The 28,000-nt window shown below is 26.9% G+C and overlaps 2 protein-coding genes and 1 pseudogene across 6 annotated transcripts; all 3 read left to right on the top strand.

Moving 5' to 3' along the window:
* Positions 1 to 1,624: 1,624 nt before the first annotated feature.
* On the top strand, positions 1,625 to 8,452 carry LOC145947699 (UDP-glycosyltransferase UGT5-like; annotated as a pseudogene). Its single transcript, XR_014427227.1, has 6 exons — positions 1,625 to 1,913; positions 2,361 to 2,597; positions 3,257 to 3,668; positions 6,857 to 7,079; positions 7,709 to 7,928; positions 8,131 to 8,452. The product of XR_014427227.1 is annotated as a UDP-glycosyltransferase UGT5-like (transcript).
* Positions 8,453 to 10,304: 1,852 nt separating this feature from the next.
* On the top strand, positions 10,305 to 16,041 carry LOC145947700 (UDP-glycosyltransferase UGT5-like). Its single transcript, XM_083057473.1, has 6 exons — positions 10,305 to 10,540; positions 12,145 to 12,381; positions 12,887 to 13,300; positions 14,056 to 14,275; positions 15,025 to 15,245; positions 15,719 to 16,041. Exons 1-6 carry the CDS (start codon positions 10,322 to 10,324, stop codon positions 16,013 to 16,015), a joined length of 1,608 nt encoding a protein of 535 aa, XP_082913599.1. The 5' UTR covers positions 10,305 to 10,321; the 3' UTR covers positions 16,016 to 16,041.
* Positions 16,042 to 17,906: 1,865 nt separating this feature from the next.
* LOC145947702 (UDP-glycosyltransferase UGT5-like) lies at positions 17,907 to 24,264 on the top strand. Of its 4 annotated transcripts, none has more exons than XM_083057475.1 (6): positions 17,907 to 18,225; positions 19,973 to 20,209; positions 21,062 to 21,475; positions 22,239 to 22,458; positions 23,208 to 23,430; positions 23,770 to 24,264. In XM_083057475.1, exons 1-6 carry the CDS (start codon positions 18,007 to 18,009, stop codon positions 24,062 to 24,064), a joined length of 1,608 nt encoding a protein of 535 aa, XP_082913601.1. In that variant the 5' UTR covers positions 17,907 to 18,006; the 3' UTR covers positions 24,065 to 24,264. The 4 variants fall into 4 exon arrangements, with proteins under 4 accessions (XP_082913601.1, XP_082913602.1, XP_082913603.1 ...); XM_083057476.1 differs by lacking the exon at positions 17,907 to 18,225 and adding an exon at positions 19,373 to 19,455; XM_083057477.1 differs by lacking the exon at positions 17,907 to 18,225 and adding an exon at positions 19,403 to 19,535.
* The last annotated feature ends 3,736 nt before the right edge of the window (positions 24,265 to 28,000 follow it).

Consider the following 28,000-nt stretch of genomic DNA (forward strand, 5'->3'; position numbering starts at 1 on the left):
AGTTACTTAATTTATGTTTAAAATATATTAATTTTATTAATATTATTTTATAATATTAAATATATTTTTTATATTTTATATTTTCTTTTTGCATATTGGGTCGCATCGCCTATTCGCTATCGCCAGTATTCCGGATTCTCTCGAAATTCGTAGCTCTATTCTATCAAAAGAAAATGAAGGACAAAAGATATATACCTGTCCTCTTCTACATATGTTCGAAGGACAAGGGTTCTCATCTTTTCGGTGCGCTCTGCGCTGCCGACCTACCCCCTCCACTGCAAGATGGCTGTCGCGAAGTGGCTGTCGCGCGTGAAATCTTGCATCACTGGTCCGCGTACGGTCGTGTGAACGTGCGATGGATGAGTGTGTGAGTAAGAGTGAGCCCCCTTTCGGAAATTCCTCACTATACCCGTCATTAGAGTCCACTTTTGAGTACCTGACATATTATGTCACTTTGTCTATCTAATGGGATATCGATAGGGGGGGCTCACGGCTTTTGCGCTACGTGCGGTAGTATGTAGATTCCCCATTATTATTTATTGTATTAAATTTACTGAAGAAGGTCCAAAGGAAGGACCGAAACGTTTAGATTCAATAAATTTGTTATTCCAACAAATTTGTTTTTAATATTTGCGTACCTACACCCTACGCGTGGCTCCATATAGCCTCCTTTTGAATTTGTAAATTAAATTATATATTTTATTAATTTTTTAACCAAGTTATACATTTTTAACATAATTTTAATTTAACAGTTGTGGCACAATAAAATATTCTTTTTCTTGTAATTTTGAAGGTGGAATAATCTTTATCATATTACACCATCACGTGAACATTTGGTTATCCGATCATTTCCATACATTTTTAAAAATACATGTGTGTGATTAAAATATAGACAATATTTTTATATAAATATCTAATTTATATTGAAATTGACAATAAATTACTTTTATAATTATTTGTATATGTATATAATATATATATATATATATATATTATACAGGATGTGTCTCTGGGGGTCGATCATGTAACTTTTCTTTAGAGCGAAAACGTGAAAAGTGAACAATTTCACTATGGAAACCAATGCGTGATTGGCGGAACAAAGCAAAATTTTTCACTTTTCACGTTTTCACTCTAAAGAAAAGTTACATGATCGACCCCCTGAACTCATTGTCAGTGTCAAAACTGATACAGCAGCTTTTTTTATATGAAAACAAGTCGAAAATATTAATAAACATATGTCTGAATCCGAATGATTTCGAAGTTATAGAATATTAAAATTGCTTTCGTAAGACAATATAAATTGAAATAAATATGTTATTTAATGTCCTTTATTTTATTTAAATCTTTACAAAAAGTGTTCAAAAATTCCTCTGTTGACTTCGACACATACTTTTTAACACAAATTAATAAATTATTTCAAACTTTTTGAAAAATGTTTGAAGTTTCGTAAATGACATTTTTCAAAAAGCTGCTGTATCAGTTTTGACACTGAGTTTAGAAACCTCCTGTGTATTCTATTGGCTGTATGATGTGAACAATTCGTGTGACCTTCTCTTTCAATCCAAATAATTTCTAAAGTGAGCGAGTGAGGGAGAAGAAGAGAGAGATATTGTATATAGCACATTCGAGCTTGAAACTCGACTGCGAGAACAAGCACGTGAAGCAAGTGGCATCCGCATCATACTTTGTTAACTATGTTAAAATCTTTGTTTTTTTATTTTACTTTAATGGGACTCGCGACAGTGTCAAGTTCCTTGTCGATTTTACTGGTACAGCCCGCGGCATCAACCAGTCATCATATTTGGACAATGAGTCTATTGAAAGGATTACTTCGCAAAGGTCATCACGTACATATAGTGGACATTCATGAACCCAAAATCAAGGGCAAACTCGCGCAGAATATGACATACGCAGTAAGTACATTTATGTTATAAGAGATAACTTATATTATAAATTTAAATATATTCTAGATGATATTCTAGATAAAATTATTATTTTAACGCACAATATAAATTGATGGCTTATAATTGTTAGGTCAGTTGCATACAAGTAATGAAAGAAACGCATAAATGCTGCATCTTTACTATACATTTAAATAGTATCTGATAATAATAAAATTATTAATAAGAATAATAATAAAACAGTAAATAACACTACTTGTAATAAAATGCTATGTCACTACGTATTTTTATATATTGCTGCATTATCATTTAGATACTCCTTAAATGTACGTCAAATAATGCAGCAACCGTGCGACATTTCGGCATTCGTGTACAGCCAGCTTTACATAAATATTGTTTCCTAAAATCGTACGTGTCATTTTTATCCTGCATAAAAAAAATACTTATAATTTTTTTCAGGTTTTCGGTGATATAATGAAAGAATTGCACAATTCCGATGATTATAATCCAACTGAATGGGAAAAGTTTAGTACAATTTATACGACATACTTTTTATATGATATAGGAATAACGTTATGTGAAAAAACGATAGAAACTAAAGAAGCAAAGGAACTTTTGGAAATGATTAAAACTGTTGAATTTGATGTCATAGTACAAGACATTACATTATATCAATGCTTATATGCATTGTGGGAGGTAAGAATAAACAATCTATTAAAATCTGTGTATGTGTATATATAAATGATTTAAATTAGATAATTAAATAATTAAATGTAATCAATTAATTATAGTAATAATAATAATAGATATGTAGATGTTAGTGCACTACTTAAAAACTTAATTAAACAATATCCAATTCAGATAATCTTCCCAGATAACCACAGTAATTATTATTCGAGTATATCATATTGACGTAAAAATGATGTATTTTGACGTTAAATTACGTAATTTTGACGTCAAAACGATATCATAATAATTACTGTGGCTATTTGAGTTTATAATGTAATTTTTCAGGAAAATCTGTAATTAAAATTTCCTTAACAAGAATTTTATCATCTTTTTCCTTTATTTTTTAATATTTATAACATTTATTTTTTGGCAACCTTTTTAAAATAAATTTGTGTTAAAATTTAACTACAAGAATAAGATTTCTTATCTAGAAATTTGCTAGAGTACTTTTCCGAAACATAATTTGAGAAAAAACCTGTATCATCAGTTACCTAATCGCTTACAATTTGAGAATAGAATTACAATTAGAGATTGATATAAATAAATATTATATTTTTTAGAGAGAGTTAAGTTTTTTTATATGATTCACACACACGAAAAAGTCACTCTACATAGATAGTTTTCAGATTGCTAAAGGCAAACCGCCTGTAGTAGGCTTCATTCCGTTCGGTTCTGCATCTTATATTAAAGATTTCATCGGTGGTCCTTATTATCCGACTATCCGACCTTATACGCATTCACCTATTGCGAAACCCGAAGGTCTGTGGCAGAAAACGTGTAATACTCTTTATTACATCGCGGATGATCTCATTCGACATTATTATTACATGCCGGGCTCTCAACAAACTGCTGCAATACACAGGTCACAAAATCAGGCCGTTACATGAGTTAGAAAAAAATATAACTATTGTATTAATCAATACTCATTCTGCGTTTGAGCCTGGAATTCCGCTACCGCCAAACGCTATAGAAATTGGAGGATTGCAAGCTCAAGTCGTACAACGAACTGCTGACGAGGAAGCAGTCACATATCCCGATGTAAGAGTAAATATTTTTATTATTTAACAATTAGTAAAAATAATAGCAAAATACTATCAAAATTGGACATCTAAAAAAATAGAAGTGATCGAAAATTTATCTTGAATTAAAACTTATCATTGATTTGTGCATATACATATAATTTTGATTTATATTTTTGTATTGTATATACAGAATATTATATAAAAAGAGATTTGTTTAATAATTAAGTTAAATTAAATTAAAGGAGATTTTTTCTATAAATAGTAAATAGTCATTAATTACTGCCAACAAAATTAATCAAATTTTTGTAATGTCTTATCATTTTTAGTCGAATTAAGTAATAATAAATAACCTCTATTTCAAATATATCATTTAAAAAATGTTAAAATTTAAAATTTTATTTTGAAGTAAATAAGCAACCTCTCATGTGCGTGTATTAGTCCAGTCGGCAAGTCGTTTAAAATGGCCCAATTATGAAATAATTAGGACAAAGCTGGAATAAATTTTAATCGCTTTGTTTGGGTGTCAGAAATGACATACTGAGTTTTCGACCTCCCCCGGGGTGAACTTCAACCGCCATCTTGGAAGAAAGGGGTGAAAAATCGGTTTTTTGCGAATATCTCAGTTTCTATTAGACACTTAGGTTAAAAATAGTTCTATACAATATTGTAGGAAATTAAATTCTCTACAAAAAAGGTTATATAGATTTTTTTCCTACGATAAATAGTTTTGACGCTAGAGCTAGGAGAAATCGGGTACTTTTTGCAACAAACGGTTTTTAGCTGTTTTATTTCGCTGTATCTCACTTCTCAGGGATCTTGTTACTGTGCTAATGAACCGTCATCGATTTACACACCCGGGGCTTTATATTTTCTATTCGACAGTGCCATAAATACACTCTGTTAAAAACTAGGAGCATTCTAGATTTTAAATAAATTTAAAAGTATAGTTACGACGATTATTTCACAGTTTACAATGGAATATTGTATATTACGTGATTATGTTGCAAAAATTATGGTAAATACTAAACCGTGAATTCTAATAAATGTAAAATCTGTAGCGTGTCTCAAACTTTCGACCGGGAATGTACCGAAGAAAAACCTGAAAATGAAACTGTGCTGTTTTCTTTTTATTATTTCCACTTAAAACATCGAACTCGCGACCCTATTCATTTATCTCTCAACGATGTGTTATGTATATATATGATACTTGAGAGAAACTCCGTATTTGCTATCTTAATTTAAAGCAATATACGATCCATGACGTCAAACTGGATTAAGCACGCAATTTCTATTATGTTCGATGTCTAGTTTAGTTCTAAATTGCGAGCTGTCATATTAATGTAATTGTTCTTTTTTTTACGTTTATTGTTTGTCTCGAAAGCGCGAATTCTGAGCGATTATACATATATTCATGATATATTTACAAGTTGGAAAAATCGCGACATACATCTCTCTATTTCTCTATCTCTTCTCTATCTTTAGTTCTCTCTCTTCCGTGTCATTAATCTATATACATTATTTATAAATTCGTGTACGCAACACGTAATTACGAATGACGTTTATTCATAATCGTTCTTCTCTTATTTATTCGTTTGATGACTGGAAAGTGTTAACATTATTTTGTGGAAATTGCACTACTACGATCGAAAATGATCAAATTGGAACTGTAGAAATCAACGATAAGGCAGACTGAAATATGTACTATTTTTTGTTTCTGAAATACAAATATCTTGATACTATATATATCGATATATATTGATCGTATTGATACTACACATATCATCAATGATCACAGATATCTTCTCTTAATATTTATATACTTTATATACAGTTCTTATATGGTTATTAATGTACATATTATTTAATCACAGGATACGTTATTATTTATCCAGCATTTTGGATACAAATACAACAGTTATATAATTATTATAGGAATCTTTACATTTACATGAAAATATATAAGACAATTTTTAATTTTTTACTTACAAAGTCAAATTAAAAGTCTACTAAATTAAAGTCTATAGTCAAATTTTAGTGTCAAATTGAAAGTCTATTAAAAGTCTATTAACATTAAACGGAGCATTCTGATTATACACTCATTTTGAGGAGACATTGACCGATCCTGACAGCGAGATTGATTCAAACGACAAGGAAGAAACAGAGGAAGCGGAGGAAGATAATGTTGAGGCAAAAGAAGATGATGTGGAAGGTGACATATGTCAACCTTCCACTTCAAAAAGAATAAGATTTGAATAAATTGAGAGGAGGCAAGTGGATTAGGCCTACAGGGGATACCACATTAAAAAAAACGCGCCAATATCTCTACCGCAAGGTGGTGTGGAAACGGGTTCAAAAGTACACTACAGCCTCTGAAAAGTATTATACGGCGAAATAAAGTCGCTAAAACCGTTTCTTGCAAAAAGCCCTGATTTCTCCCGGCTCTAGCGTCAGAAATATTTGTCGTAGAAAAAAAACCTATATAACCTTTTTTGTAGAGAATTTAATTTCCTACAATATTATATGGAACTATTTTTAACCTAAATCTAATAGAAACTGAGATATTCGCGAAAAACCGATTTTTCACCCCTTTCTTCCAAGATGGCGGCTGAAGCTCACCCCGGGGGAGGTCGAAAACTCAGTATGTCATTTCTGACACCCAAACAAAGTGATTAAAATTTATTCCAGCTTTGTCCTAATTATTCCATAATTGAACGTACTTGCCGACTGGACTATATGTGATATTTCATTTAATACTATTTCAATTTGCAATTTGTAATTATAAATTAAAGTAGAACTTATTACGTCTTTAAATTTGTAAATGCTAATATATTTATTATTATTTTCACAATAAGCAATCTCTCATGGGTTTGATATGTCATATAATACTATTCGATTTGCAATTTGTAATTAGTAATTATGAATTAATATAAGTTAAAGTAAAACTATTACCTTCCTAAATTCGTAAATATTAATATATTTATTATTATTCTCACAGTTATTTATTTTAACAATCATTTTACAAAGTTAATAACAAAGCCATATACAACTTGTTTTAACAAAGATAATGTGTATCGGTTGTATTTATGTATTTATGATTGATTGATTATAAATATTATAATTGACATAAATAAATTTACATTAGTAAATGCATATTCTGATATAAAAATCGTAATGTTTTCATTTTTTTTATTATATATATTGCAGAGTATACGTAAATTTCTTGATGGAGCAGAGGATGGAGCTATTGTAATATCGTTAGGCACAAATGTGAACTGGAAATCTGTCGGACTAGATAAACTTAAGGCTGTTACACAAGCTTTGTCAAAACTTAAGCAACGAGCACTTTGGAAGCTAGATGTTGAACTGCCATTTCAAGTGCCGAATAATATAATGATTGTAAAATGGATGCCGCAAGATGAAATTTTGAGTATGTTTCACAATTTACTAAAATATACGAAAAATATGTGATTCGACATTTATGTTTGTAACGATAATTTGTAATTTGTCATTATTTTATATATATATATATGATATATATATATTTGTCTAAATATCTATATTTGTAAATTTTGAATTTGTTTTTGATTAATGATATTAATTTATAAAATTCAATTAGTGTTTTTAAATGTTTTTAGATGTTATTGTTTTTCAAAGAGCAATGTACAATGTATTTATAATTGCAAAAATCTCACTTGCTTTCAATGTACCATTCATTCAAATTATTACTTAAATGTTCTTTCTATAATTGCTTAGTAAAAAATCTGATTTTTGAAATTAACCTAATACGATTCTTTGTACATTAAACGAATTCGTCGAATTATTACTCTTTTTAAAATTTCCACGATAAAATCAATTTATATTATAATGTTAAATAAGTTTTTTTTATTTGAAAATAATTTGTAAGCGTCAGAACGCTCTCTCTTGCTCATTATATAATTATACTATCTTAATAAAAAAATTTATAATTAGCAAAATGATTGTACCAATATCAAATTTTGGATTTCTATCTCATGATAGAAAAAATTAAAATTTTTTATAATATACATTTTTATTCAGCTCACAAGAATGTAAAAGCAATTTGAACGCATGGTGGTCTTCTGAGCACACAAGAAGCCATCTGGAAAGGTGTGCCAATAATTGGAATGCCATTTTTTATGGATCAAAAACCCAATGTGGAAATATTAGTACAAAAAGGGGCTGGTGTTCGTTTAGACTTTAAAACTTTGTCCACAGAATCAATATTAGACGCGATTGAAAAAGTACTTTACAATGAAAGGTATGGTGTTTTAACATTTCTGATGTTGATAATTTTATTTGTTATATATTTATGCAAGTGTTATGTGTATGTATTATTTTTCACAAGTTTTTTTTTTTTTTAATTTAATATATTTTATTAAATATATTTTACCATTCTGTTCGGCATTTAATTAATATGCGCCATAAAATATAATGTTACTAATGAAATGTTTTTCGTGTAGTTATACAAAAAATATGAAACGATTATCCAGTGAATTCCGAGATTGGCCAGTGCCGTCGTTAGATTTGGCGATTTGGTGGATAGAATACGCTGCCCGCCATCCGCATGGAAGTTTAGAATCTCCGCTTAGATCGCAGAGTTTGATAGAACGGAATTTAATCGATGTTTATGCATTTTTGGTTCTTAATCTTATCATAATATTATCAGTTATACTCTTTATATTTAAAAAAATATTTAATTTTTATTGTAATCGTGTATATACCAAATCTAAATCTAAAAAGAATAAACAAATGTAATCTATTCAAATATTATTAATAATAAGTGTCGAACAATTTAAGAAAATAAAATTAGTGTATTACTGTAAATATAGATAATGTAGTATTGTACAATAATAATTTAAGTAATGTTTATTTGTTCAAAAATGGTGCATGACGATAAATAATTGAAACTGTTTGCAGACACATTTATTATAGCCTATAATTTGTTATGCACATATGTACGTACATATAAATTTTATATATAAAATATATATATATTTTTAATGGTCTGTTGCGTGATATTTTCTGTGACTCACACACAATTCCTATAATAACAATAAGAATAATAATAATAATATTTCTGTGATTATTAAATTGCCTATAATAGTATTCGTTACATATCCAAATGTCTTTATACAACTTCATCGACTGCAATATCAAATAAGACATATAAATATAAATAAATATATGTATTTTTATGTATTATTTTGATATGGCATACGTATTATTTAGGTATAATTAATTTAATAACTAATTCTCAATCTATCGCATTATATTTATCAGATGTTAACAATTTTTCTTTTGGACAATTAAATGCCATAATTCGATTTTCAAAACAATGACAACTAAAATTATAGATAGCATATCCGTACGGTATCGTTATTTTTATTATCATAATTAGTTTGAAATGATTAAAACAGAAAGAAATAACGACTAGAGCAGAATAATAAAAATGACTAACAAGAGACATTCGGCAACGCAAAAATTCAAAAAATCTGAAATTTTGTATAATTATAGAATAGGTCTTAATAACGAAACAATTTTTTGTTGGTGCTAAAAACGGTTTTAGGGGTAAAACAATCCCTTAAAGAAAATCGGTTTTTACATTCCAAAGCAAATATCATCGAGATGAAAATAGATGTGAAAAAATTGTTTAAACAAAAGTTTTGTGGTTTCAAATGTACTTTACAATGGCTATTTGGATTTTACAAAAATGGTAAAATTTTTCAGAATTCCCCACCACTCATTATTATTTTTAATATTTTGAAAAAATTTTCATATTATAATAAAGCTTATGTTGCGCCAAATTCAACCATGAATGACAAAGTTATGTTGTGGAAACTAATTTTTGAGAAATAATATAAAGACACACACTACATATACTAATTTTATTTGGTCGCTGTTTCATGACAACTTATCTCTTTTTTTTTTTTTTTTTTTTTTTTTTTAATAAGTTAATTATTGATAATGATGCAGAATATTCATAGCAAACGCGGTTGTTATATATTTACAATATGTAAATTATGTTGTAACAAAGATAGGAAAATGCATATAAGAATTTTTTGCAATTTTTTTTTATCGAAAATAAATGTTTTTTGTTTTTTATTGATAAATTGTGTTGTATATTATGGATGAATTTAGCGCAACATAAGCTTTAATATAATATAAACATTTATCCAAAATATTAAAACTAATAATAAATGGTACAATAGAAGTATTTTGAAAAATTGTACTATTTTTAAAAATTCCAAATACGCCATTGTAAAGTACATTTGAAACTATAAAACTTTTGTTTAAACAATTTTTCATCTTTCTTTTCATTTCGATGATATTCGTTTTGAAATGTAAAAACCGATTTTCTCCCTTGTAAGAAAAATATTAATAAACGTCAAGTAACTATGCGATTAAGTCAATACAAGCATTCCGGCACTCTTGTACGTGTCATAAAGTACTTATTTTATTTCTCTCCGTACTTGTATTTGATTTACTTTCCGTAATAGACTAACCCACAACATTAACCTTTCCTCTCCACTCGGGTGTCTTTTTAGTTATAGATAGTGATATAACCAGCTTGTAGATAGTTAGTAGAAACATTCGGTCGTAAACTTCGATTGCAAGAACAAGCAAGAAAGATAGCGTTACTTTGTTTTAATCATGTTGAAACTTTTATTTGTTTATTGTATTTTAATAGGTTTTGCAACAGTATCGAATTCGCTGTCGATTTTACTAATACAAGCTATTCCATCACCCAGACATCATGTTTGGACAATGAATTTATTGAAAGGATTACTCCGCAAAGGCCATCATATACACGTAGTGAGCATTCAAGAACCTAAGATCAACGGTAAACTCGAGCAGAATTTGACATACACCGTAAGTATATGTTATTGAGATTTGAAAATATTCTAGATAATATTCTAAATAATAGCGCACAAAATAAGTAGTTTATATAATTTATAAGTAGCTTATAATTTTTATACCACATAGGGGAAAGCATGCTAAATCGTACCGTTCGTTAAATCGTATCTTTACTGTATTTTTTAAACAAAGTTAAAATATTTTACGGTGTTAACGCTGTTGTATCACAGCTATTCTCACTCGAATGGCGTAATGTTTGTTTTCTTTCTCAAGCGATCCGTTAATTTGTGACATTAATAAATTTATTTTGTATGATTTTCATATAACATTCGGACCTCCGTGCCTAAGCTATCACATTTAGAGATACATAAGCAATTAAACTTATTATTAAAGTATTTTTTCATCTGATTTAATCCTGTATATAGAAGCGTTGAAAAATCGGCAAAATGTTTTAAGATTATATTTCTTACATATTTTATTCACAGACAAAGCAATGGAAGTTCGGTAAATCGTATCACTAACTTTTTCCTATATCATGCGGGAACGATTAATAAATTAATTTTTTTGCTCAAGTATAGTTATTTTTTCTTTATATTTAGATAGACAACTGAAGAAAATATTATCAAATTTTATAATTATATTGAGATAACACTTATTTATATTTTTGTATGATACAAAAAGTATTTTTGTTAAATTTTTGAATTTATGATTATAACGATGATCTTCTTATAGATATGTTTTGTTACAGATTGAGAACTTTTGTAGAAAATAAAACTTTATTTTTGTAACAATTTTTATAATTTTATTGTTAGAGGTACGATTTAAAAACTCATGGGTACAATTTAGCAAACAGTTATTGTAAATCGTACCGAATACCACTTTTTTTAAATTTTTAGTTTACAATATAAAACAATGATAAATTTGTGTTGATTTTTAGCGTATATCATTGTCAAAGAACTATAGTTTCAAATGTATAAACAAATTTTGTCATTTCTTTTATAGTTTTATTGCAATTTTAATATTTACCTTAGGGGGGATATAATTTAGCATACTTTCCCCTACACACGAACAACAGAAGAATGGATGCTGTTATTTACTTTATAATAATGTATCAGTATAGTACATACAATGATGTTATGTCAGACCACACACACTACATAATTATTAAATTTTATTTCAGTACTATATAATTAAATATTATTTTAGTATCATTTAAACAGAGGAATAAATTACATATTAGAGCTGTTATATAATAAGCAGCATTTCAATCCCCCAATCAGATATTTTACAGATCTCTGACTTAAAGATTCTAATGAAATTATTTATTTTTATAAAAAAATTAATTTTATTATTGTAAATTATAAATTAGATAACATAATAAATAATAAAAAATATTTTGTATAATATATACAATAAAATGTAATACGTATAGTGTTCTATAATAGACAAAAATCTATTTAAAAAAAGAAAAAAAATATCTGCATATTATTTAAACACAAATAAAATGTTCGGAGCAACCATCTATCTTTTTAAACCGGCCGGTCTTATCTAAAATAATGTTTCCTAAAATTACGTGCTTTTCTTATTTCTGTATAATATAAAATATTTATTATTTTCAGATTTTCGAAGATATAGTAAAGGCAATACAGAAAGAGAAAGAATATGATCCAGCTGAATGGGAAAAATATACTGTATTTTATATGACATATTCGTTATATGTGTGGGGGATACTCTCATCTGAAAAATTGGTAGAAACTAAAGGAGCTAAAGATTTTTTGGAAATAATCAAGAAAATTGAATTTGATGACATAGTGCAAGATATTACATTGTCTGAATTTTTATACGGATTGTGGGACGTAAGTATCAAAAATCTATTAATATAAACAATATATATGCACACCATTATTTGAATAATAAATGTATAATTAATTATAAAAAAAATATACATATATACATATATCGGATACATTCATATATTCATATATACATACATGTATATAAAAGTATATTTATATAGTATATGTATATTTTGTATGTGACACGAACAAACAAGACAAAAAGAGATTGATTAAGCAGAAAACATGCATAAAAGATAAATCTTAAATCGCAGTTAAACAGTACCCCAAATATAACAAATTATATAATTCATAGAATACTTTAATTTCCACATTTAAAAAAAAAATCTTTGTTTTCTATTTCTATTTTTTAATAGTTTACTGTATATACATTTCACAATTTAAAAATAAACTGACATTAAAGTAAATTATATTTTAAAGTAAAACATTTCTATAATTAAAATAAATCTCTCTAATAAATACAAAAAATGTATTTATAACATTCTATATAGACAGTTGTTTTCAGATTGCTAAAGGCAAGCCACCTATAGTGGGCTATTGCCCGTTCGGTCCTGCACCTTGGTTCAAATATTACATTGGGGGATCCAATTACCCAACTGTTCGATCTTATCCATATAAAGATCTTGCAAAACCCATAAATCTATGGCAAAAAACATTGAATGCCCTTTATTACATCGTGGACGATCTAGTTCGACATTTTTATTACATGCCGAACTCTCAACGAATTGCTGAGCAATACATAGGTCACAAGATTAGGCCGTTAAGTGAAATAGAAAAAGATATTCCCATCATATTAATCAATACTCATTCTGCGTTTGAGTCTGGAATTCCGTTGCCTCCAAACGTCATAGAAATTGGAGGATTGCATGCTCAAGCTGTGCAACAAATTGTTGGCGAAGAAGCCGTAACATATCCCGATGTAAGAATGAATATTTTCACTATTTAAGAATGAGTAAAAATAATAGGAAAAAATACTACCAAATTTGAACATAAAAAAATAGCACTTCATTAAAATGCTTGAATCGAAATTTTATCCTGATTTAAAACTTATTATTGATCTTTGTACATAATTTTGATTTATATTTTTGATGTATGTATACAGAACATTCTGAAAAAATGTTCTTATTAAGCGAGATTTTTTAACAAATAGTAAATAGTCATTTATTGTTGCCCCCCCACCACCCCCACGAAATTAATCAGATTTTTTAAATGTCTAATTATTTATAATTGGGCTATAACTGGGCAATAATAACTGTCAATTTCAAACAAATTATATATTATATTATTAGAAAAATTTTAATCATTCAAATAAACAAGCGATATCTCATATGATATTTCATATGACTCGAATCTATACTATTCCAATTTGCAATTCAAATCATAAATTAATATAAGTTAAAATAGAGATAAAACAGCTATTACGTCGCTAAGTTTCATAAATGTCAATTATGTTTATTAATAGTTATTCATTTTAACATAGTCATGTCATTAAAACAAAAGGTCATATTTTGATTAAACAAGTTTGATAAATAATAAAAGGTCTTGGCCTTCTTGCTTAATTATAATATAATTTGTTTTGCAAGAGTAGGGATCGGGTATTTATGACTGACATAATGAGACATACGTATCATAGCATATTATTGAAATGTTTTTATTTTTTACGTAATATTGCAGAGCATACGTGAATTTCTCGATAGTGCAAAGAATGGAGCTGTTGTAATATCGTTGGGAACAAATGTAAAGTGGAAAGCTATCGGACTAGATAAACTTAAAATCATTACACTAGCTCTATCGAAACTCAAACAACGAGTACTTTGGAAGCTTGACGTTGAATTGCCATTTCAAGTACAAAATATAATGGTTGTGAAGTGGATGCCCCAAAATGAAATTTTAGGTATGTTTTACAATTTATACTAAAAAATATATGAAAAATACGCGATTCAATATTTTTATTTGTAATAATTAGCTAATAATAATTAATAACAATTAGCTATTTTTATAATTATTTTTCAATTATTTTATATATTTTTTCTTAAATGTCTTTATATTTAAATTTTAATTTGTTTTTCTTAGTGATTCATGCATTAATATCCGAATAAAGTTTTTAGATGATACTAATAGCATTTTTCTAACGAAGCATGTAAAATATGTTTTATAATTATAGAAGTTACTTGTTTTTAATATCACGCACTGAAATTATTATTTAAATGATTATTGTATTTTTCTAGTAAAATAATGTGATAGACTGACGCAAATATATCGTGCACTTAATTATTTTATAAATTAAACGATCTCTCTTTGATTTTCTATATAATTCTTCCTAGAATTAATTAACAAACAATCTGATTTTCGACATAAATACTATATCAGCAGATATCAGTCAGTATCAGTATAGATATCAGTTCATCTAATTATCGCGTTTTTTCTGATATCTCGATGATAAAATCAATTTTTATTATAATAATAAATAAATACTTTTATAAAAAAATAATTTACAAATAACAGAATGCTCATTGCAAAATTAATTTAATAAAGAGTATTTTACAATAAACCAACTCTTTGCACATTGATGTTAGATTGTGGTTTTTTTTACCAAAGCTTCAATGTGAGTTAAAATTTATTATAATATATATTTATATTCAGCTCACAAGAATGTAAAAGCAATCTGGACGCATGGTGGTCTTCTCAGTACACAAGAAGCTATTTGGAAAGGTATACCAATAATCGGAATGCCATTTTTCGCGGATCAGAAATTCAATGTGGCATTATTAGAACATAAAGGTGTTGCTGTACGATTGAACATTAATAATAATTTATCTACGGAGTCCGTATTAGATGCGTTTGACAAAATATTTTACAATGAAAGCAATTATTATTGTAGGAGTATTGTAATATTTTTTTTTTAGATAAACTATATACAATTTTTTTTATATTTATTATTTGGATAATTAAAATTATAATAGCAAAGATATTAACAAAATTTATTTACAAAATATAAGTATATGTTATCATAAAATAAAACTATCAAAACAGGAATATTCAAATAGTATAATATTTGAATATTCCTGTTTTGATAGTTTTATTTTATGATAACATATACTTATATTTTGTAAATAAATTTTGTTAATATCTTTGCTATTATAATTTTAATTATCCAAATAATAAATATAAAAAAAATTGTATATAGTTTATCTAAAAAAAAAATATTACAATACTCCTACAATAATAATTGCTTAAAATATTTTATTATATTTTGTTCTGCATTTAGTTATATAAGATGCATCATACATTTTTAATGTTATTAACGTCAATAACATTATAATAAAATTCTTTGTGCAGTTATACAAAAAATATGAAACAATTATCCAGTAAATTCCGAGATCGACCAGTGCCGCCGTTAGATTTGGCGATTTGGTGGATCGAATATGCCGTCCGTCATCCAAATGGAAATTTAGAATTTCCACTTAAATCCCAGAGCTGGGTGGAACAGAATCTGATCGATATCTACGCTTTCTTGTTACTTAATATTATCATAATATTGTCGGTTATATTATTTTTACTGAAAAAATTATTTAATTTCTGTTGTAATCGTGTATGTATCAAATCTAAATCTCAAAAGAGTAAGCAAATGTAATCCAATCTAATATTGTTAATAATAAGTGTTGGACAATTTAAGAAAATAAATTTATGTATTACTGTAAATGTAGTATTGTGAAATAATAAATTAGTAATTATAATTAAATATAATTAAATATAATATATTTAATAATAATAAGTAATGTTTAATTGTTAAAAAATTGTGCATGGCAATAAATAATTGAAACTGTTTGCAGACACGTTTATTATAGCCTATAATTTGTTTTTCTTTGTATATACATATATGCATGTACATACATATAAATTTTATATATAAAATGTATATATGTATATTTTTAATAGTCTGTTACGTAATATTTTCTGTGGCTCACTCACAATGCCTATAATAATAATAATAGTAATAATAATAATAATAATAATAATAATAATAATAATAATAATAATAATAATAATAATTCTGTGATAATTAAATTGCCTATAATAGTACTCGTTACATATCCAAATGTCTTTATACAACTTCATAGATTGCAATATCAAATAAGACAAACAAATATAAATAAATATATGTATTTTTATGTATTATATACAGTACCGGCCAAAATTATATCACCTTTTGATTTTTTCAGCATAACTTGTTTTAAAGTGCACGGATCTCTACACGAATCATAACATATTTTGAAGGACGGTATAACATATATTGAATTATAATTCAATGTTATACCAACCTTCAAAACATGTTATGATTTGATAGAGATCCGTGCACTAAACAAGTTATGCTGAAAAAATCAAAAGGTGATATAATTTTGGCCGGTACTGTATATTTTGATATGGCATATGCAAATTTAAAAATTTTTTAAATCTGAAACTTTGCATATTTATACGATAAGTTCTTATAACGAAATAATTTTTTGTTGGTGCTAAAAACGGTTTTAGGGATGAAACAACTCCTTAAAGAAAATCGGTTTTTACATTCCGAAGCGAATATCATCGAAATAAAAATGAATATGAAAAAATTGTTTGAACAAAAGTTTTGTAATTTCAAATGTAATTTATAATGGCTATTTGGATTTTATAAAAATATTTCAAAATTCCTCTACCACTCATTTTTTTTAAATATTTTGAAAAAAATTTCATAATAATAAAGCTTATGTTGCGCCAAATTCAACTATGTATGACAAAGTTGTGGAAACTAATTCTTGAAAAATAATATAAAGACGCACGCTACCTACTCTAATTTTATTTGTTCGCTATTTCATAACTTCTTTTTTTTTTTTTTTTTTTTTAAGTTAATTATCTCAATACACGATAACGATACAGAATATGATGCATAATATTCATAGCAAATCCGGTTGTTACATATTTATACGATATGTAAATTATGTTGTAACAAATTGTGATTGGAAAATTCATATAAGAATTTTTTGCTATTTTTTTTTTTACCAAAAGTAAATGTTTTTGGTTTTTTCTTGATAAATTTTATTGTATAAATTTGGCGCAACATAAGCTTTCAATATGAACATTTTTTCAAAATATTAAAAATAACAAATGGTAGAAGTATTTAAAAAAATTTTACCATTTTTTAAAATTCCAAATACATCATTGTAAAGTACATTTAAAACCATAAAACTTTTGTTTAAACAATTTTTAAATCTTTTTTTTTTCATTTCGATGATATTCGTTTTGAAATGTAAAAACTGATTTTCTCTTTCTCTCTCTCCCTTGTAAGACAAATATTAATAAACGTCAAGTAACTATAATTAAGTCCAGTACAAGCATTTCGGCACTCTTGTACGTATCATAAAGTATTTATTTTATTTCTCTCCGTATTTGATTTACTCTCCGTAATAGACTAACCCACAACATTAATATTTCCTCCCCACTCCTTTTCAGTTAAAGATAGTGATATAATCAGCTTGTAGACAGTGATATAATCAGCTTGTAGACAGTAGCACCATTTAGTCGTAAACTTTTGCAAGAACGATTGCAAGAACAAACAAGAAAGATAGCGTTACTTACTTTGTTTTAATCATGTTGAAACTTTTATTTGTTTATTGTATTTTAATGGGTTTCGCAACAATATCGAATTCTCTGTCGATTTTACTAATAGAAGCTGTTCCATCACCCAGCCATCATGTTTGGACAATGAATTTATTGAAGGGGTTACTCCGCAAAGGTCATCATGTACATGCAGTGAGCATTCAAGAACCTAAGATCAAAGGTAAATTCGGGCAGAATTTGACATACACTGTAAGTATATGTTATGAGATTTGAAAATATTCTAGATAATGTTCTAAATAATAGTGCATAAAATAAGTAGTTTATATAATTTATATAACTTATAATTTATAAGTAGCTTATAGTTTTTACACCACATACACATAAACAACAGAAGAATGAATGCTGTCATTTACTCTATAATAATATATCAGTATAGTGTATATAATGATGTTATGTCAAATCACATACACTACACTATTATTAAATTTCATTTCAGTACTATATAATTAAATATTATTTCAGTATCATTTAAACAGAGGAATAAATTACATATTAAAGCTGTTACATAATAAACAGCATTTCAATCATCAAAATCAGATATTTCACAGATCTCTGACTAAAAGAATTTAATGAGATTATTTATTTTATAAAAAGATTAATTTTATTATTATAAGTTATAAATTAGGTAACATAATATTCTTGATTAAAAAACAAAAAAAAATAATTAAAAAATAATTAAAATAAGATTAAATATATATATATATATACGTGTATTGTAGGATATTTTTATCGTTATTATATTTATATTTTATAATTTATTATGTTCCGCCGATATTATTCCTATTTTGACTCGAAAACAAGGTCGGTCGAACGCGCTGTTTTATATATGTATATTTTAACTGTCGAGCCGGTAATGTTTATCGTCTGTGTATTCGTATTATTTGTCTTTTGTCTGACGAGATAGATTTCGACACGGTAATAATAAGTCAGTCGTTGAAAGTCATCAAACCGAAAAGAAAGCGAAGCGAGACGGTCGCGCGAGAATTTCGAGAAAGACGCGATCTTTTATCCAGATCCGAGACCTTTTTTGTATCAACTATTTAAACATCTATAATAAAGTAATTATATTATATATCAAAATTAAAATTACTGAATTAAATAAATTCCTACAGTATGTTGATAAATAAAACATAATATAGTGTTTTATAATAAATAAAAATCTATTAAGAAAAAGAAAAAAAAATTATCTGCATATTATCTAAGCACACATCAAATGCGCGTAGCAACCATCTATCTTGTTATTTAAATTGGCCGATCTTATGTAAAATGTTGTTTCCTATATTGACTTGAGCATGAATGCGAGTGAGACAGGCCAAGGCTGCATGAGCATGCAAATGTATACGTTGGTCCGAGGCGCGGCAAATTGTCTCGGATCGTTCGTCGCACAGCCTCGGTCCAGGCCGAATGCTAATGCTGTTGGTCAGTTAAAGAAAATTCGCGTTTAATTTGGACGTGTCCAAGCACGTATTCGAAAGTCATCCTCGCACGACAGAACGGAAGTGAATAAACTATCCATAATATAAGTACAGAAAATAGTTATATAAATGTCAGCCAACAAATCATTTAATAAAAAGATGTTGTTATATAACATTGCTTGATCGCCTTCTCTTCAAATATAACTGTATTGGCCAACGCCTCTTTTTCTTTCTTTTTCTTCAATAAATTATATAAAATAATAACTCGGACAAGCCACTGCAACATTGTTGTCTGCTATTTTTGTTCTGTTTACTCCAAACGACTGGAGCAACATCGAACAGTTGCCTCGACTTGCCTCATGCGTTTTCGTGCAGTCTTTATTTTGCAGTTTGAGGCATTCAGTGCAGCCTCGGTCTGCCTCATTCGCATTTGTGTTCAAGTCTAGTCTAGTCAAGTACCCAGCTTAAAAATCATGTGCTTTTCTTATTTCTGTATAATATAAAATATTTCTTATTTTAAGGTTTTCGAAAATATAGTAGAGGCAATGCAGGAAGAGGAGGAATATGATCCAGCTGAATGGGAAAAGTATACTGTATTTTACATGACATACTTTATATATGAGTGGGGAATAATCTCATCCGAAAAATTGGTGGAAACTAAAGGAGCTAAGGATCTTTTGGAAATGATCAAAAAGATTGAATTTGATGTTATAGTGCAAGATATTGCGTTGCCTGAATTTTTATACGGATTGTGGGACGTAAGTATAAAGAATTTATTAATATTAACAACATTTCCTATATGCGCACTATTATTTGAATAATAAATGTATAATTAATTATACAAAGAATATACATATATAGGATACATTCATATGTACATATATTCATATATACATAATACATATATGTATATAAATATATATTTATAAAGTATATGTATATTTTGTATGTGACACGAGCAAACAAGACAAAAAGAGATGGATTAAGCAGAAAAAAATGCATAAAAGATAGATCTTAAAACGCAGTTAAACAGTATCTGAAATAATACAAATTGTATATGATTCATAAAAAGACTTTAATTTCCACATTTCTGAAAAAAAAGGATCTTTAGATGTATTTTTTTCACAATCTGTACTTATTAAACTTATTTTCCATGTCTCTACTGGCTGAATTGTGCACACTGGTGCAATAAGTCAGAGTAAAACAAAATATACTTGTAATATACTTTTCAAGTCAAATTTAATAACTCCTCTTCTCGTAGTTTTCTATACATATAATTTTTATTATATTTTTTTTTATCTTAGCCATTTTGATTTCAAAATAAATTCATATTAAAATCGAATTAAACGAGAAATGAGATTTTTGTTTCAGAAAGTCACATTTTCTTCCAAACTTAATTTACATATAAAAATATTTATTATATAATTGTTTATATATATATATATATATATATATATATAAACAATTCACAATTTAAAAATAAACTGACTAAAGTAAACTGATTAAAGTAAATCATATTTTAAAGTAAAACATTTCTATAATTAAAATAAATCTCTTTAATAAATACAAAAAATATATTTATAACATTCTATATAGACAGTTGTTTTCAGATTGCTAAAGGCAAGCCACCTATAGTGGGCTATTGCCCGTTCGGTCCTGCACCTTGGTTCAAATATTACATTGGGGGATCCAATTACCCAACTGTTCGATCTTATCCATATAAAGATCTTGCAAAACCCATAAATCTATGGCAAAAAACATTGAATGCCCTTTATTACATCGTGGACGATCTAGTTCGACATTTTTATTACATGCCGAACTCTCAACGAATTGCTGAGCAATACATAGGTCACAAGATTAGGCCGTTAAGTGAAATAGAAAAAGATATTCCCATCATATTAATCAATACTCATTCTGCGTTTGAGGCTGGAATTCCATTGCCTCCAAACGTCATAGAGATTGGAGGATTGCATGCTCAAGCTGTGCAACGAATTGTTGGCGAGGAAGCCGTAACATATCCCGATGTAAGAATTAATATTTTCATTATTTAAGAATGAGTAAAAATAATAGGAAAAAATACTACCAAATTTGAACATAAAAAAATAGCACTTCATTAAAATGCTTGAATCGAAATTTTATCTTGATTTAAAACTTATTATTGATCTTTGTACATAATTTTGATTTATATTTTTGATGTATGTATACAGAACATTCTGAAAAAATGTTCTTATTAAGCGAGATTTTTTAATAAATAGTAAATAATCATTTATTGTTGCTCCCCCCCCCCCCCCGCGAAATTAATCAGATTTTTTAAATGTCTAATTATTTATAATTGGGCTATAACTGGGCAATAATAACTGTCAATTTCAAACAAATTATATATTATATTATTAGAAAAATTTTAATCATTCAAATAAACAAGCGATATCTCATATGATATTTCATATGACTCGAATCTATTCCAATACTATTCCAATTTGCAATTCAAATCATAAATTAATATAAGTTAAAATAGAGATAAAACAGCTATTACGTCGCTAAGTTTCATAAATGTCAATTATGTTTATTAATAGTTATTCATTTTAACATAGTCATGTCATTAAAACAGAAGGTCATATTTTGATTAAATAAGTTTGATAAATAATAAAAGCTCTTGGCTTTTTTGCTTAATTATAATATAATTTGTTTTGCAAGAATGGATCGGATATTTATGACTGATTGACATAATGTGACATACATATTATAGCATATTATCAAAATGTTTTTATTTTTTACGTAATATTGCAGAGCATACGTGAATTTCTCGATGGTGCAAAGAATGGAGCTGTTGTAATATCGTTGGGAACAAATGTAAAGTGGAAAGCTATCGGACTAGATAAACTTAAAATCATTACACTAGCTCTATCGAAACTCAAACAACGAGTACTTTGGAAGCTAGACGTTGAATTGCCATTTCAAGTACAAAATATAATGGTTGTGAAGTGGATGCCCCAAAATGAAATTTTAGGTATGTTTTACAATTTATACTAAAAAATATATGAAAAATACGCGATTCAATATTTTTATTTGTAATAATTAGCTAATAATAATTAATAACAATTAGCTATTTTTATAATTATTTTTCAATTATTTTATATATTTTTTCTTAAATGTCTTTATATTTAAATTTTAATTTGTTTTTCTTAGTGATTCATGCATTAATATCCGAATAAAGTTTTTAGATGATACTAATAGCATTTTTCTAACGAAGCATGTAAAATATGTTTTATAATTATAGAAGTTACTTGTTTTTAATATCACGCACTGAAATTATTATTTAAATGATTATTGTATTTTTCTAGTAAAATAATGTGATAGACTGACGCAAATATATCGTGCACTTAATTATTTTATAAATTAAACGATCTCTCTTTGATTTTCTATATAATTCTTCCTAGAATTAATTAACAAACAATCTGATTTTCGACATAAATACTATATCAGCAGATATCAGTCAGTATCAGTATAGATATCAGTTCATCTAATTATCGCGTTTTTTCTGATATCTCGATGATAAAATCAATTTTTATTATAATAATAAATAAATACTTTTATAAAAAAATAATTTACAAATAACAGAATGCTCATTGCAAAATTAATTTAATAAAGAGTATTTTACAATAAACCAACTCTTTGCACATTGATGTTAGATTGTGGTTTTTTTTACCAAAGCTTCAATGTGAGTTAAAATTTATTATAATATATATTTATATTCAGCTCACAAGAATGTAAAAGCAATCTGGACGCATGGTGGTCTTCTCAGTACACAAGAAGCTATTTGGAAAGGTATACCAATAATCGGAATGCCATTTTTCGCGGATCAGAAATTCAATGTGGCATTATTAGAACATAAAGGTGTTGCTGTACGATTGAACATTAATAATAATTTATCTACGGAGTCCGTATTAGATGCGTTTGACAAAATACTTTACAATGAAAGGTATAATATTTGAATATTCCTGTTTTGATAGTTTTATTCTATGATAATATTATATACTTATATTTTGTAAATAAATTTTGTTAATATCTTTGCTATTATAATTTTAATTATCATTCGAATAATAAATATAAGAAAAATTTTTTAAAGTAATGTAGTTTATCTAAAAAAAATATTAGAGAATACTCCTACAATAATAACTTCTTAAAATATTTTTTTAGAATATAATTTTTTTATTCAAGTGTATTTTATTGTGTTTTGTTCTGCATTTAGTTAAGATGCACCATACATTTTTATAATGTTATTAACGTCAATATCATTACGATAAAATTCTTTGTGCAGTTACACAAAAAATATGAAACAATTATCCACTGAATATCGGGATCGACCAGTGCCGCCGTTAGATTTGGCGATTTGGTGGATCGAATATGCTGTCCGGCATCCAAATGGAAGTTTAGAATCTCCGCTTAGATCCCAGAGCTGGGCAGAACAGAATCTGATCGATATCTATGCATTCTTGTTACTTAATATTATCATAATATTGTTGGTTATATTTTTCTTATTGAAAAAATTATTTAATTTCTGTTGTAATCATGTATATACCAAATCTAAATTGCAGAAAAGTAAACAAATGTAATAGCCATTCAAATATTAATAATAATAATTGTCACATATAATTGTTAATTTAAAAGAATTAAGAATGTGTTTGTAAATATAGATAATACAATATTATGATTAATAATACAGTGTTATGTAAGAATTTAAATAATAGTTGTATGTTTAATTGTTCAAAGGTTGTGGTTGTGCCTGTAATAATTAAAACTGCTTATACACACATTTTTTGTAGTTTATAATTTGCTTGTTTCTATACATATAGGTGTATCTTTTTAAATAAAATATATGCATATTTTTTAATATATCTGTTACATTATATTTTCTGTGTATCACACACAATATGCGTCTACAATAATAATTCTACATTAAGGGTATTTTCTTTTTAGACTTTACCTTGAAAACCATAGTAATCGTGGGACAATATGGTATGGAAAGAATTTTATGAGAATTTTTTTGATTAATATTTATCACAATAAAAATAATATCTATTACAATAAAATATAAAACATGTTTGATTAATTTTACTAAACTGCATAGTAAAATTAATTAAACATATTTTATATTTTATTGTAATAGAGATTATTATTTTTATGTAATAAATATTAATCAGAGAAATTCTCATAAAATTCTTTCCATACCATATTGTCCCACGATTACCATAATTTTCAGGGTAAATTCTAAGAGAAAATTCTCTCTGTGTGTAATTATTAATTTGCCTATAAGTAGTGTTTGATATTATGCAGATATCTTTACACAACTTCATCGATTACATTAAACAAGACGAATAAATACGAATTATACATATATATACTTATAAAAACAAAATATACCTATATGTATTTATGTATTATTTAGATATGGCATACTTATTATAGAAAGAGGAAATTAGAGCAGATTAATATCAATAACAATGGCTAAGAAAGATATTAATAAATGTCATAAATAACTATGATAAAATCAATACGAATATTTCGGCACGTGAGTGCCGAAATATTCGTATTGATTTTATCATAGTTATTTATGAAGTACTTGTATTTTTGTAGTATTTAATTTATTCTTTGTAATATAGACTCCATAATAGACTCTATAACTTATAATTATATACTTATAATAAACATTAACCTTGATCCCTCCCCACTTAGGTCCGTTTCAGCTAAAGTGATATAATCAGTAGAATTAGTAGAAGCATTTGGGCGTGAACTTTGATTGTAAAAACAAGCAGACATTCATATTACTTTGTTTTAATCATGTTAAAACTCTTATTTGTTTATTGTGTTTTAATTCGCAACAGTATCGAATTTGCTGTTGATTTTACTATTACAAACTGTTCCATCGTCCAGTCATCACCTTTGAATGACAAATCTGATGAAAAGATTGCTCCGCAAAGGCCGTTATGTTCAAGCAATAAAATATTCACGAAACTAATATCAAAGGTAAACAAATTTGACATACGCCCTAAGTATGTGTTACGAGATTTAAACATATTCTAGGTAATATTTTCAGCGCACAAAATAAATAAGTAGCTTATATAATTTACATATTTCACATAATTTATAATTTATAAGTAGCTTATAGTTTTTACACCATCTGTATACGAACAACAGAAGAATGTGTGGATACTGCCATTTATTGCATAATAATGTATCAATATATACGTGCAATGAAAGATTAATCTCACTATTGTAAGTTAAATTAGATAACATAATTATCTTAATTAAAAAACAACAAAAAATATACGTAAATATAGGTATATATTGTCGGTCATGTATGTGTATTCTTTTATTAAAAATGTTATTTAAGTTTGGTTATAATCGTGTATATGTAATATTATATCTAAATTGCAAAGAAGCAAACAAATGTAATCCATTCAAATATTAATAATTGTAAATATTAAATATTGTACCTATTTGTTGTTAATTTAAGAAAATAGAGTCAGTGTATAAATGTAGATAATATAGCTATGTATATATATATATATATATATGTATATATATATATATACACACACACACACACACATTAATATAGTATTTTAGTTATTTGTTAAATGTTAAAATTTTATAGTACATTTTAACAATTATAATATGTAAATTAATTAAAAATGTAAATACTGTTTTATTTTATAGCAGTATCCTATACACTGAATACAAAATTCTATACATAGAGTTTATATAGAATATTTCTGTATTCTCTTTATACATTCATAGCGTATATTTCTTTATATTCATAAATTTTTAGATTTTTATCAAAACATATTTTTTCAGAAAACCATTAAAATTTTTAATTTGTTTAAGTGTTTTATACTGTGTTATATACGATACTTAAATAACATATTACTAGAGTTTATTAGAGACTTAAAATATATAAATGTTTATATATATGATATTATTGGACACTATTATTGGACGTTTTTTCCTATTGAACTTTTCGCTAATAAGACATCTTTATTCTATCCCTGGTTTAGATCGTATTTATCGGTATGAGATGAAACAAAAACAATTCTTTCTAAAGGAACAGTGATGTCGCTTCGAAAATGATTCCGCGTTAATGGAGATCGAGAGATTCCATTCCTTAAAATAAAGTTCGATTATGCGTTAGTTTATTTTTTCATTTTGTTTCTGGCTCTTCTCCTTTTTCGAAAACACGCAAAAATGATTTTTCGGCATATTGATCCGAAGACACATACGCCCCAGAGATTGCTTCGATTTTATTATTTTTTTCCATGTGCACTGACTTATTCGTCAGGACTATTACACTCGTATTATTTACCCTTTCTGTCTATTTACGAGCCGATCGAACAATCCTGCTAAAACGATCACGGTTAGATAATGTCATTCCCTGTATCCAATGGTCACGATATCTTAGAAAAAGGTCTAAGTGGCGATTTTTCTCGCAATAAAGTGTGAGAATCAAGAAGCAAGAAGACGATTTTCTGAGGATATAAGATTAAGACGAATGTAATAAAATGATATTGGATATTTCAAATAAGTAAGCATACAGATATTTTGAGGAATCAAAAAAAGCAAAAGTACTAAAGAGAATAACATAATTTTTTGGAAATAAAAGAGGTGATAGCTAAAACAAAAATAGATAACAAAAATAAAGGGAACTAAAAGCGTAAATGGAAGCAAAAACCAGAGGTAAAAAATATAAACATAATTATTCTTTCCTCTTCTATTTCCTCTTTTCCTTCTCGACTGCGAGAAAATTATTTACAATTTTACAATTTCAAGGAAATCATATTAAATTAACGTAAATTAATCTTTAATAAAATAAGTAGAGTCTCTCAAATTTTTTAAAGAGCTTGAACTTTGTCTTTTACTTTTTATTTATAGGAGTACATTAATTGCTTATTTGCAACAAATAAGTAATTAAAGGTTTTTCAATAAAATATTAATTTTTTTCTATTATTCTTAATATATATAGGTTTCTTAATATTAAGTAACAGATAGTAAAAAATATACATAAATAAATCAAATAAATAAATGTAAATGTATACATAAATAAACACACACATATACAAACACATATATAAATATACATGTATATACGTGTGCACTGGCAGATCCTGGGGGGGGGGGGTTTGGAGTTAACCCCCCCCCTCTGCAAATTAAAAGAAACAGTTTTGCTGAATTTGTTTAAAAAATATAAATAAAGAAAAACAAACATTAAAGAGCTATCTACGTCAGGATCCGCTAGTGTATATATATAAGTATAAGATACACTGTAAATTATACCCATTACGCATTCAAGGAGTTAAGTGTAGATTAAGTCAGACATAGGACGAAATGATGAGATAATTTCGTTGCACGAAAATAATTAGGCGAAATTCTTTATATCTATATAATATATACAATATGTATGTAGAAGATACACTGTAAATTATACTCATTACGCATTCAAGGAATTAAGTATAGATTAAGTCAGACATAGGACGAAATGATGAGATAATTTCGTT

The sequence above is a fragment of the Prenolepis imparis genome, unplaced genomic scaffold (assembly GCF_030444845.1).
Source record: "Prenolepis imparis isolate NDT839.2.m4 unplaced genomic scaffold, iyPreImpa1.0 SCAF_123, whole genome shotgun sequence".
Lineage (NCBI taxonomy): Eukaryota > Metazoa > Arthropoda > Insecta > Hymenoptera > Formicidae > Prenolepis > Prenolepis imparis.